Consider the following 13,516-nt stretch of genomic DNA (forward strand, 5'->3'; position numbering starts at 1 on the left):
TTACTCCTCTGCTTCAAAACAAAACAAAATCAAAAAATAAAACTGCTTTTGTGCAGACCTGGACTCATGCCCCACATATTTCCCTTTTTAGTTGGGTGACTTTGAGAAACACTTCTGAGCCTCAGTTTTCAAATAATATCCTTGTAAAGTTGTGATACTTAACTAACATATTTAAAGAGCCAAATATTGTTATCCATAATATGGATTGGTCACTGCTTCTAGGCTGTGTTATCGGCAGGCTCCTAAGAAAGGAGCTAATTTTCATTGAGCACCTGCAAAGTCAAGCACTGTCTTATTTTCATTGAAAGAAACATTCCCCTAAAGTAATTGTGAGGGTAGCACAGGACTCAGTGGTGTTTTGTACTGCTTTCCTTAGTATTCCTATGAGTTGGGTCCAATTCAACAGCACCTAGACAATAAGAACAACAATATATTTGTTTCCAGTACTAGATGTCTACTGCTGCTATAACAGAAATAAAGCCAGTAGAAGATTGAAACAAACAAATATATCCCCTCACAGTTTAGGAGGCTACAAGTCTGAATTCAGTTTTGGGGGGAAGGTGTACCCTCTCCGCTCTGTTGGCTCTGGGGACAGGTACTTCTTTCCTCTCAACATCTGTAGGCTCAGCTTTCAATGGAGGTTTCCATGTTCCTAGACATCGATCTTCTCTGTGTCTAGGAGGTCCTCCGTGCAGCAATCCTGGGTCCAAAGCTCATGGTCCACTCCAAATCTTCTTTCTTGGTAGTAATTAGTCCTCCCCTCTCTGCTCACTCTCTCTTTTTTATATAAGATAAAAAGTGATGCAAGCCATGTGTCAGGGGAACTCTTATGACATCCATTGAAGCTGTGACCTGAGTAAAGGTGCTGCTTCCCACTGCGTCCCTTACAACTGATTAGCATATCACATCAGATCACACCACGGAAATTATCAAACCCTGACGTAGCCTCCAAGTTACATGATGACACAACTGCCAAACAACTGGGAATCATGACCCAGCCAAATTGATATAATTGTTATATTTAGAGGGACACAATTCAATCCATGACACAAGACAATGCTACTTTCTAAAAAGTCTAATTTCTAAACTTGTAGAAATAAGAAGGTATTACTCTTGGCAGATGCAAGATCACTTACTCAGGGTTTGGATGCAAGGGGTGGCTATCTCGGCTTCAATAATCCGCACTGACGGCTACAGTCCTTGATTTTCATCAGCAAGGGATCCAAGTCCTTCTCATTCTCAGCAAGCAAGGTTGTATCACCTGTGTATCACAGCTTGTTCATAAGCCTTTCTTCAACCCTGATGCAGCCTTATTATCAAGCTTTTCTGATTATTTGCTCAGCATACAGATTGAATAAGTATGATGAAAGGATACAACCCTGACATACACCTTTCCTGATTTTAAACCATGCAGTGTTCCCTCGTTCTGGTCACACAACTGTCTGTTGATCCATGTCCAGCTGCACATGAGCACAATGAATAAGGAGGACCAAAGAAGATTCAGATGCATTTGAATTATAGTGTTGGCAAAGAATATTGAAAGTACCATGCTGTCAAAAGAACAAACAAATCTGTGTTAGAAGAAGTCTAGACAGAATGCTCCTAGAGGCAAGGATGGGGAGACTTTGTCTCACATACTTTGGGTATGTTGTCAAGAGATACCAGCCCCCAGAGAAGGATATCATGCTTGGTAAAGTAGCTGGGGAATAAAAAAGAAGAAGACCTTTAGAAGCTGTATCAATGGGCTAAAACATGAAGAATAATGTTTCGTTCTATTGTACATAGGATGGCTGAGTCAGAACTGAACAACAACTATAACAACATGTAGAGAGTACTCACTCATATCTGGGTTTCTTACTGTTATCATCTCTGGCTCAGAAAAACACTTGAAGTTGAAGCTTATTTTACATGGATTCAATTTATAGTCTGAAGAGACTGATTTTTTACTCGAGTATATTAAGCTAGAATCTTCAGGAAAGCTAATTTCATTTGGAAAATTTCAACTAGCGTGGTCATAACCTGATATTAGAGAAAAGCTTAGTTCTTAAAACTTTATACCATGATTTTTTCTTCATTTTAAAGTATGGAGCTGTTAATGTACCAATTATTGATTCTTCATCTAATTTAGCTGTGACTCCTCCCAAACTGGTTTCATCTACCAATATTTCTGATATTTGGACATCAAGATTTGCTGAGGTTCCAGTCTTCCATTTTGTAAGCTTTTGTCATGCTACTCAACCACCTCACTGAAATTCTGTCCCCTGGAGAACCCTGGTCTGAATATTCGAGTAGTCCCGTTTCCAAAATATTCTAGCAACTTCCTTGTATCTAGGTCATACACCACTATCAAATTGAAGACTGTATCCATCTGCCTCTTCTTTTTAAAATTCTTGTACTCAGGTGAAAATAAGTTTCCACTGATTTTTGAGATCTACTTGTAAAAACATGCTCATCTCTAAAGGTGGAATTATACAAAGAAAGCATATTTTATAACTACTGAAACCTTTAAAAAAATTCCTGCTCACAATGTATGTGTTAGTTCGCCATAGGGAGAAGGAAACACTTTCACTTCTGTGAGGACTCTTCCAAAAATGGGTTTGTCAGTCTGGGTGCACTCACTGACCAAATTTGAGAGCTGATGGTTTTCTCTCCCACATAGATTTCTATTTCAGCAAATTACTTGGCAAGTCATTGGATTTTCAATTGTGTCCATTGGAAGAGCTTCTAGTTAAAGAAGAGACTATTTGAAACATACATGCCTGGCCTTGAGAAGGGTATTAAGAGGAAAAAAAAAGTCTTTGTCCATAAAGACATTTCCATCCAGTTGATAAATAAAGCATATAGATATGGGAACCCCTAAAAACCAGAATTGTGCTCGGCGGAGCAGAGCTTTTGTAGTGTGCATTTTTCCTGCTAGATGAGCATCAAGCAACACGCTCTGCATTAGTGCACCCAGTGGCATTGCCTGGGAAGGTTCTCGCTGGTCACAGTGCATTTTTTCATAAAAGGAGTTTTGCTTGAACCTCGTTTTCGTGATGGTTTATTTAAGAGAATGGTGACTGTGGAATATTGCTTCCTGCTTAGGAAAAATGCCACAGAAACTGTTGTGATGTTGAGCATAGCTTTCATTGTAATGTACAGTGTTTTTCAACCTTCCTAATGCTGCGACCTTTTAATACAGTTCCTCATGTTGTGGTGACCACATATGTGGGCATATCTGCATGTGGGCAGACCCGCCTGGGGACAGGTAGAGGAGCAGTGTCTTGGTTCCTAAAACAATCGGAAATATGGTCTTAGGCGACCCCTGTGAAAGGGCCGATCAACCCCCAAAGAGGTCATGACCCACAGGTTTACAAGGACAGCACTGTGGGAAAAACTCAAGTGTACGAGTGGTTTCAAAAAAAGGCAAAATGTTGATTGATGACAAACCTTGTTCTATCCATCTGACAACTTCCCGAATGGACAAAAATGTCAACTTGTGTATTTGGAGTTCGTTCCACCAGGTGAGACTATTAATCAACCTTTCTATTTAGAGATTCTGAAAAGGTAGCATAACTGTGTGCAACAAAAAAGGCCTGATTTGTGGCAGACTGGGGATTGGTTATATCAGCATGAAAATGCACCTGAGCAGCCTTCTATGTGTGCCAGTTTTGGGCAAAAAAACCAACATGCCATTCTTGCTCCACACACCTTACTCACCTGACCTCGCTCTGTGTGACTTCTTTTTGTTTCCACAAATGAAGATGGACATGAAAGGACAGTGATTGGAGGAGGTAGAAGAGTTGAAGAAAAAAACAAGGGAGGTTCTGTCAGCCATCCAAACAGATGAGTTTGAGAAATGGAATTGCAGATTCGATAAATGTATTAAGTGTCATGGAGAGTATTTTGAAGGTGATAAGATTGTTTTGTAAAAACAATTTAAATACATAGCTTTGAAAAAAAATTCTGGTTTTTTTTTGGTACTCCCTCCTATGTACATATATGTAAATAAAGCATTTTTGTGTATATGTGTGTGTTTATATTTGTCAGAGTCTTGTGATGGTGCATATAGTTAACTTACTCTGTTGCTAACTGAAAACATAGAATCCTTAGAGGCACCTCAAAAGAAAGGTCTGTGATGTACTCCCCCAGAATCACCCATCAAAACCCCTATGGAGCAAAGGCTGACACACAGGAGGTTGCTATTATTTGGAGTTAAGTCTGCAGCAATTGATTTGCATTTGAATTAAAGTGCTAAACACAGGTGGGTAGTTAGCCTTAGAAATCAGTACAGTTAGTTTTCATAGTTGATCTGGATCAAATGCTCAAAGTGCCATAAGATAATGATCCCTTCATTTTGTATTTTTAAACAACCTTGTGGATCTAAAAGCTCACTGCCATAGCTCATACAGATGCTGTCGGACAGCATTGAACTGCCCCTGCGACTTTCAGAGAATCTTTGCTTAATTGAAAGCCCTGTCTTTCTCCTGGGAGCAGCTGGTGGGTTTGAACTGCTGACCTTGCAAGTTAGCAGCCCAACACACAACCACTACATAAGAGAATGGAACAGATAAGGCTGTATTCTTTTTGTTGTATGACTTATTTACTAATATCCAGTTTTTTTCTGTTTATTTACTTCCTTATCATATGGCATCTAGTCACATAGTATCTAGGTTGTATGCCTCATTCTAAAATTAAAGCCTTGGTTTCATTCTCCTGCATGTTACTACACAAATATGGACCCAAATACCTAAAATTATCTGAGCACCTAAATTGGTGGACACTGCCTTGGGTGTTGGGAATACCAAAACCTCAAACCAAAGTCCCTGCCACAAGTTGATGCTGACTCAGTGAGTTTCTGAGACTGCAATTGTTTATGCTGTTAGTACTTTTCTATAATAAAATGTGAAATTAAATTTTTTGATAAATGTACAATTTATTCCAAAATGTCATACAGTAATACATGGCCTGAATGTCTTTTCCATTTCCTCATGGTAACAATGGTTCTTGTAGTTGTTGTTCCCTATTGGTCCTCAGTTTATTTCCAAGAATTTGTTTATTGCTATGATAACCAAGATCTAGCACTGGAATTAATTACGGTCTTAGACTTAGTGCACAACTACATACATCCTTGTATGGTATGTGTGTGCCAGTGGTTATCTACTTTTCTTTCTCTGTTTACCTATTTTGTTGCCTTGAGAAATAATTTTCTTGGATTTCATTAGTTATAAAATGGATGTTTTCAGGAAATGATTCTTCTGTGAGTTTTCTGCTTCTACCACCCATTCTTTAGTAGTTGTGAGGAATTTGAATTCTGGGGTAAAATAGAAATGGCAGTGGCTATGGTTTTTAACTTGATGGATCAACTTACTTGTTCCCTGGCTATGCCCAAGCCCAAACTAAATCCTGATCACTAAGTCAGTCTAACGCAGCGTGACCCTACATAGGGTTTCTCAGGCTTGAAATCGTTACGGGAACACACAGCCTCAACTTTCTCCCCCATCGCGATTGGGCTACTGACCTTGCTGTTCACAGCCCAACACTGACCAGTTAGCCCCACCAGGGTTCTTTAAACACAGGGGCATGTATAATACATGTCCAATAGACTCTCCCAATTATATCCCGTTCCTTACCATACTAATATTAAAAATTGTATTACTCGTACATACTTCAAATCTCTCTTTCTAGCCTTTTCTAGAAGCACCAGCTAAGATGATTTTTACTGTTTTCCTCCATTTCAGGCCCTTGACATTTATGGGATCACAGACAAAAAGAGTCCTGTTTACTTCCCTCGGGCCTTCAGCTCGCCCATTCCGGGTCTCCAATCACGACAGGAGCAGCAGGAGGGGCGTGATGGCAAGCAGCCTGAGGGAGCTCATCAGCAAGGTATGTGCTGCAACCAAAGGCCCCTGAACTCAGAGGGCCCAGAGGACTAAGTTAATGCAAACACAGAAATGTTTGCCACACATAGGATGTCTAACTTGGTAGACCCTATCTGTCTCTCTGAGAGTCGGAGGGGGAGCCGTCTATGAATAGTTAGAAGCAACATTATTACCTTTCTACACCTTTAAAGGCAGCTGCAGATCCGAGTTCCTTCAAAGGAGCCATCACTTTGGTCATGTTGCTTTGTCTCCATCGAGACTGTAGGAAAGCAGCACACAATATGGGAATCTGTATTTTGGTCAGGAAGCACAGAACCCTTAATTCAAAACTGTGCCCCAGGGCACCAAATAAAGAAGGGTTACATCCTGACAGAAAAAAAAAATTTGGGGGGGGAGGGGGAGTAAAGTTACCTATGAAAATAAGAAGTAAGCATTCAGTTTCCTGAAGCCCAGCAAGGGAGGTCCCAGGAATCCCCATGGCCTACAAAGAAAGCCTTGGGCACCCTTAAAACCTAGCAAGGAAGGCACTGGGCAATTTCTAACTCCCCTTTAGCAATTCTGATTGCAAAGGCTGAAGGCCTATTGGTTTATAAGCTTTCTGTAATCATAATTTCCAGTATTCATTTCTTTCTCACACATTATGTCTGGAACAGTAGGTAGGAAAAAAATTAATATAATCCTAGTAAAGGCCAGATCCTAAACACACACACAAAAAAACACTCAAGTTCAAAATTCTCTTAGATTATCCTATTTATATGCATATGACCCTGGACTGCAGGCAGGGGGAATCCAATGGGGCTGGCTTTCTATCAGTCATTTTGGTTAAATAGTTCAACTTTGGCCCCGGGGCCCTCCAACAGCAGCTGTTGTTTGAACCATGAGTGAATCAAAGCTTCATTCCCCCTGCCCGCTCTTTCTCTCACAAAGCTTTGGGCTCCCATCCCACTCCATACAATGATTGAGTCACCCACCCGAAGGCTATCTGTGAATTCCTCTGGCTTCACCCAGAGGGGCATCCAGCTGTACAACCACCCAGCCGATTGTCATTAGGCAGATATCAGACACGCCCACCTCCATTCTGATGGTTTGTTCCTCTAAAATCCCACTTTCTCAGTACCAAATTGTGCTTGGTTGAGTTTTCTAGAAAAACAACCAGGACAAAACACAAAAACAAAAACCAGGACAGTTATATGTATACATATGCATACTTCTATGCATGTTCATACATATGAATGAACATTACATGAAGAAAAAAATTTGTATCAAGGAGGCTGCCCAGTCCAACACAAGTCCATGGGTTCTATGCTGGTCGGAGTCCCCTTCATGCAGCTGCCAGCTGACCATGCAGGGAGATAAGTGGGAAGTGGAGATATCACAGACCAGTGGACGCAGAATCACATGGATCCAAGGTCAGTAGCAATGTGGCAGGGCAGTGACCGTTCACAGGGTCGGTGGTCCATCTGGGCCCACAGAGCCAGAGCCAGATGCAGAATTCAGGCCAGCAAGAAGACAAGGGGCAAGAGAGCACCTTTTTTAACCCCCACCCGCACCCCTGCCCCAGGAGATGTCATCAAGCCGTGACCTGAGTGATAGGGTGGACTCTGCTCCTCCCTTTCCACAGGTGCAACCAATCGACATGAAATCTAATCACCACAACATGTCCGAACTTGAGTGAAAGGGAGGGAGAAGAGGGGGGTGAGAAATAAGACCTATGGGGGTGTGGGGAATTTGTGGGTCGTTTTTATTATTGAATGCAGAGTTAATGGTCAGAAATGTACTCTTTCCTCCCCTGATCTAATTCACAATAAAAAATTCACGAAGGAAAAAGAAAGAAACATACAGGTACCGTCTCTCCCATTAAGGAAGCATTCAGATACGGTCAGAAGAAACAGGCTCTTCAAGAATCATGCACACAGAATGATTCTTTGCATCTGTGAAGTTAGCAATTTAAAAAATTATTGGTTATTCTGTTTAATCACCTAGGTCATTAAAAACTTTTCCTTTTTCTGAGCCGTAGAGACAAACTAAAGCATATCTTTACCTTCACGTTTGATCAAAATCAGCCAACGCTTTAGAAATCTCTAGCCTAATGGTGTCAAATAGAAGTGGTCAAATAGAAGTATTTTGCCTCATTCTGTTTCTCTGATGCAAATCTAGACCCTGGATGCCCTAGTTATAACCGCTGGGCTAGTCACGTTGGTGCTGGAGGAAGATGGCACTGTGGTGGATACGGAAGAGTTCTTCCAGACTTTAGGAGACAACACACATTTCATGATTTTGGAAAAAGGACAGAAGTGGACCCTGGTAAGCAAACACACAGTTATCCAAACGAGCTACATTGACCCTGTAAAAGCGCATTCTCTACGATGGTGCTGATTTGCCAACTCTAAATACATGTGCCTTGGCATTAATCTAATAACTGTACCCATTACTCTTTAAGTCATTCTTGTAAGTATTTCTAGGAAACAGCATCTCTGTAAACTTGGGCTCTATCATGTCAAGCAAATAATTTTGTGGGGAAAGCTTTGGCTGGTGAGTAACTACAGATCCTTTTAAAATGTTAAGATATGGCCTGGTGACACTAATTTGCCTTAGGAAACCAGAGAAGCTAATATAAGCAAAGAAGTTAGGGAGTGTGTGTGTGTGTGTGTGTGTGTGTGTGTGTGTGTGTGTGAATACAGCGATTTCAAAAAGTAAATACATAGAAGAAAGTCTTCTATGTTAGGGGAAAACTATAGATTCTATACCTTGAAAAAACTTACTCACTAAAAAATACCAAAAAGTATAAAACAAAATACTGAAACAGTTTTTACCTGTCTAGCTGAGCCTTCAAGAAAGGGAAATTCTCAGAGGCTGATGTTGTCCTTGGAGACAGTCCACAGCACTGATGTTGCAGTTCAACTTTGAGCACCCACTGAGCCTTGACCAACAGTGACTGTAGTCTTACGATGTTACTTTCAGCTTGGGCCTAGGAGACACAACCCGGGGCTGAAACACAATGGGGATCAGATTAGAGATGCTCACATAAAGCAAGGACCCATCAAGGTCTCCCCTGAGACTGTGTGGCTACAAGCTCAGGCTTTAGTCATTTAAAGAGATCCGGGGAAGGGTGTCACCTGAACTATTTTACTCATTGAAATCTTATTATGCAACTAGTCTCTCCCCGGAGTCCTCAGGATCCAGAATTGATAATGTCCCAGATAACCAAGAAGAGCAAGCACCCATGGGCTCTGGATGAACATCGACCAGGCCTCAAAGGATTTCTATACAAGTTCACACAAACATGAGATGCCAAACCACAACTTTAAGGACTTGTGACACCATATGTAAGAGTAAACATAAATTAAACCAGACTTGTAAAGATCAGACACAGAATACAAAGCAATCATATATATATATATATATCATATTTTCTAATGTTCAAAGAAGCCCAAAGTAAGAAGAAATAAGTAATAAACAAGGACTAGATAGGTTTTAAAGAATAAAATAAAATACCTGGAAAATGAGAAAGACAGCAATTTCAATAAATAGATGGAGACACAAGTTAGAACTGCAGGAATAACAGCAGGCCTAGAAGCTATGTCTGAAGAAGGTGCCCATGAGGTAAATCACAGTCAGAACTGGGGATATCTGATATATGGCCACTTGGCATCCTCAGAGTAGGGAAAGGTTTTGTGTTTTACTTATATGAAATAAGACATAGTGCACAAACCATTAAATAATATGTATGAAATTAGCTCTATTAAGAATTTTCATAATTAGAAAACTAGCAAAACCTACCACCATAAGGGAGTTTTAGCTTGCACTTCATCATAGCCCTAATCTAATATAAATTAGTTCTTATGATGTCCCCCTACTTATACTTACCTCTTTGAAAAGAGTGCTGAAGATATGGATGCTGTATCAAAATGTGGTGAAGAAATCAAATGGCACCTGACTATCAGCAAAATAGCATCTGGGGTCTTAAAGGCTCATCTTAAATCAAGTAGACTTCCAAGGCAGGTGTCAGCTAAGCCCACCCAGAAGGAGCGCACCAGCCTATTTGATCCATGGATTGTAAATACTAAAATCCAAGACCAGAGTGGGGAGCTGCATCAGAACTTAAATTCTGGGCACCGGGTTTTCAGAAGGCTATGGATGACTGTGGAGGCCCAAAGTCCATTTGCAGCTTCCTCGTGTGTATTAAGCCTCCACAGAATCCTCTCTGACCATTGGCTAGTGATGTGAATAGCTTTGCTATCAGACATTTGAAAGTAGATTAATACAGACGTAGCTAGGTTAAATTTAACACCTTATCATTTGTTCTTACTTTTGACCCACTTTAAGTTTGTTTTAGTCTTTATTATTTTCTGCCTTCATTTTGATTGAGCTTTTTCTCTGTTTTATTTTATTGTTATTGGTTTGTAAAAAAATGTTTTATTTATATGAAATATAGGATATGTAAATCTATACAGTAATTGGATCAATAGTTTCCCAGGGTTATGGCAAGTGAGGTTATCAGAAAATTGGCAGCTAGTAATCATAAGTACAAGAATGAAGAAAATATTCTAACATTGATTGTGGTGATGATTATACAACTCTTTTAAATATGTTTAAGCCATTGAATTGTATGATGTAGATTATATTCAATAGAATGTTTTTTAAAAAATAGAAGAAAACATCACACATACACAAAGACACTACAAGGAAAGTAAAACAATAATCCCCCAAATGAGAGGAAGTATGTGCACCAATCCCTGGCTAAGGTTTAATATATGGAACATTTTAAGTTGGTGATGGAAGCAAGATACAATCGAACAACCAACAACAAAATGAACAGAAGTCAAGGATAAACCAAAAGGGCAGCGTTGGCTCAAAAGCAGGAGGGACAAATAAACTAGGTGACTGCAAATAGAGGGCCTAACGAGGAAGTGGAGAAAGTGGGGACAATTTGAGACGACGACAACAAGGTCATGAAACAAGCTGTGTATGAATGGTTGATTGCCAAACTAACGTGCTCTATGAACTTTGACCTATAGCATAATAAAATAAAAAAGACAGGGACAAACATCTGAAGAACAGAGAATGAAACAAGGGGAGATGGATAACTTTTCAGTGATTAGGGAAATAGAAGTTAAGACCATAATACTCAAGTGAATGGATGAACAAAAGGGGATACAGGCATAAGGGAGTACTGGTCAGCCAGTAAGAGAAAGGGAGTCTTCTTACGTGCTGCACTATGAATATAGCATGTGGACGGAGCTTGAGGACATTGTGCTGAGTGCAGTAAGTCATCCCAAAAGGTAGAGATACACAGCCAATTATTTTAAGTGCTACAGTGAGTTAAATAAGTGCAAAACAGTGTTGAATTGAACAAAGTGTGATAGATGACACGCTTACAATAATAACAACAGAAAGGAGTCGCTGCCGAGGCTGCTGATGTACAACCAGACACCTTATGGGTTTTGGTTTGGAGATTCCCAGTCATGTTTTCATGAGACAGAGCTCTGGTGGCATAGTGGTTACACATGGGGCTGCTCTCCATAACATCAGCAGTTCAAAACCACCAACCAGTGTGCAGAAAAAAGATGACGTTTTCTACTCCCATAAAGAGAAAGCAAAATTTTTGTTGCAGTACATTGAGAGGAAGCTATGAGAAGTGCAGGCTGGATGCAGAAGATGTGGAACAAGGAGTACCATGGCTGATGTTGATGTATCGTGTCTGAAAGCAGAGAAAACCAGAAAGATGTTTACTTGTTTTTTATTGACTATGCCAAGACAGGTGATGGTGTGGATCGTAACAAATTATGGATCACCTTGAGAAGAATGGGAATTTCAGAACACGTCATTGTGCTCATAGAGAACTTATACATGGATCAAGAGGCAGTTGTGTGAACAGAACAAGGGAATACTGCATGGTATAAAATCAGGAAAGGTATGCGAGAGGGTTTATCAAACTTATTAAGTCTGTATGCTGGGCAAATACTCAGACAACTTGGCTCATCTGAAGAAGAATGTGACATCAGGATTGGAGGAAGACTTGCTGACCTCAACCTTGCTAGCTGCAATTAAAGAGGACTTAAAATACTTACTCATGAAAACAAGGATTGCAGTCTTCAGTATGGATTGCCACTCAATGTAAAGAAGATGAAAATCCTCACAATTGGGCCAATAGGTAATGTCATCATAAAGGGAGAAAAGGTTGAAATTGTTGAGAATTTTGTCCTGCTTAGATCCACAATCAATGCTCATGGAAACAGCAGTCAAGAAACTCACAGGCATGCTTAATTAGGTAAATCTGCCACACAGGCCTCGTTAGAGTATTTAAAAGCAAGGGTGCACCTGACCTAAGCCGTAGTACTTTCATTTGCATCACATGTACGCAAACGCTGGAGATTAGATAAAGAAGACCGAAGAAGAATCAATGCATTGAGTTGTAGTAGAACATTGAAAGTACCATGGACTGTTAAAAGGACAAACAAATCTGTTTGGAAGAAGTACAACCTGAGTGCTCCTTGGAGGCAAGGATGCTAAGACTTAGTCTTACATACTTTGGGCATGTTGTCAGGAGAGACCAGTCCCTGGAGGAGGCCATCATGTTTGGTAAAGTGGAGGGGCAGTGAAAAAGAGGAAGGTCCTCAAGATGGATTCACATGGTGGCTGTAACAATGGGCTCACGAACAGGAACAATTGTGAGGATGGCGCAGTCCCAGGCAATGTGTTGTTGTGTCACTGTAGGTCAGGAGCAACTTGACACCCACCAACAACAGCAAGAGCAACAAAGAGTTCCAGTCTTGGAAATCCACAGAGGTGGTTCTACCCTGTCCTGTGGGCTGACTGTGAGTTGGAAGCAACTCAATGGCAATGAGTTTGGTAGTTTTTTTTGTTTTTTAACTTTTTAATTGTTGTTTCCTGAGAATTTCCAGTTAGTGAATTGGGCAACTACCGTGTTTAGTGCTTTTTCTGATCTAGTGGCTGGGGTCTTAAGAGCTTATATAAAGCTATCTACAGTACAAAAATTGATCTCTGTTGGCAGAGAGAAACGGAAGAAAGAGGAGAGACAAGAACAGGAAGAGGAAATAAAATGTGTGACTAATAGACTCCAGGAACACTGCCCCATTTGTCGTGAAACCAGAAAAACTGGATGGTTCCTAGCTTCATTAGTGAACATTTTAGTCAAAATTTCTTTGGAAGAAATCTTACCTAAAGGAGAAAAAAGCCACAAACTTTAAATTATTTTGGAATCCAGATTTTCTATAGTCATAGAGGTTGGACAAACCCTTAAATTCTGATTGAAGCCTTAAATCAGAAATTCTAATAAATATACTACAATACACAGGCCAGTCACCCCAACAGTTACCTGGTCCCAAATATCAGTAGGCTGAAATGCAGAAGTTCTGCTATAGATATGAATATCTATTATAAGGAAGTTAAAAATGAGAAAAAGTAAAATATACATTAATGAAAATAATAACTGAATACAGGTTAACATAAATAACATTCATATGAAAATTAATATCTAAAAAATCACTGAAAACAGTGACATAGTTTTTGTGTCTTTTAAAAAATCATTTTATTGGGGGTTCATACAACTCTTACCACAATCCATACATATATCCATTGTGTCAAGCACATTTGTACATTTGTTGCCATCATCATTCTCAAAACATCATTCT

The 13,516-nt window shown here is 40.0% G+C and overlaps 1 protein-coding gene across 1 annotated transcript in view; it reads left to right on the top strand.

Moving 5' to 3' along the window:
• The first annotated feature begins 5,691 nt into the window (after positions 1-5,691).
• The window catches only part of CIDEA (cell death inducing DFFA like effector a), a 15,273-nt gene continuing 7,448 nt past the window's right edge, over positions 5,692-13,516 (top strand). Inside the window, exons 1-2 of the mRNA XM_013004969.2 lie at positions 5,692-5,865; positions 8,019-8,165. Of these exons, the coding sequence (XP_012860423.1) occupies positions 5,692-5,865; positions 8,019-8,165 (321 nt within the window). The remainder of the gene's footprint in view (positions 5,866-8,018; positions 8,166-13,516) is intronic.

The sequence above is a fragment of the Echinops telfairi genome, unplaced genomic scaffold, assembly GCF_000313985.2.
Source record: "Echinops telfairi isolate 266 unplaced genomic scaffold, ASM31398v2 ScPeMD7_4;HRSCAF=17, whole genome shotgun sequence".
NCBI lineage: Eukaryota > Metazoa > Chordata > Mammalia > Afrosoricida > Tenrecidae > Echinops > Echinops telfairi.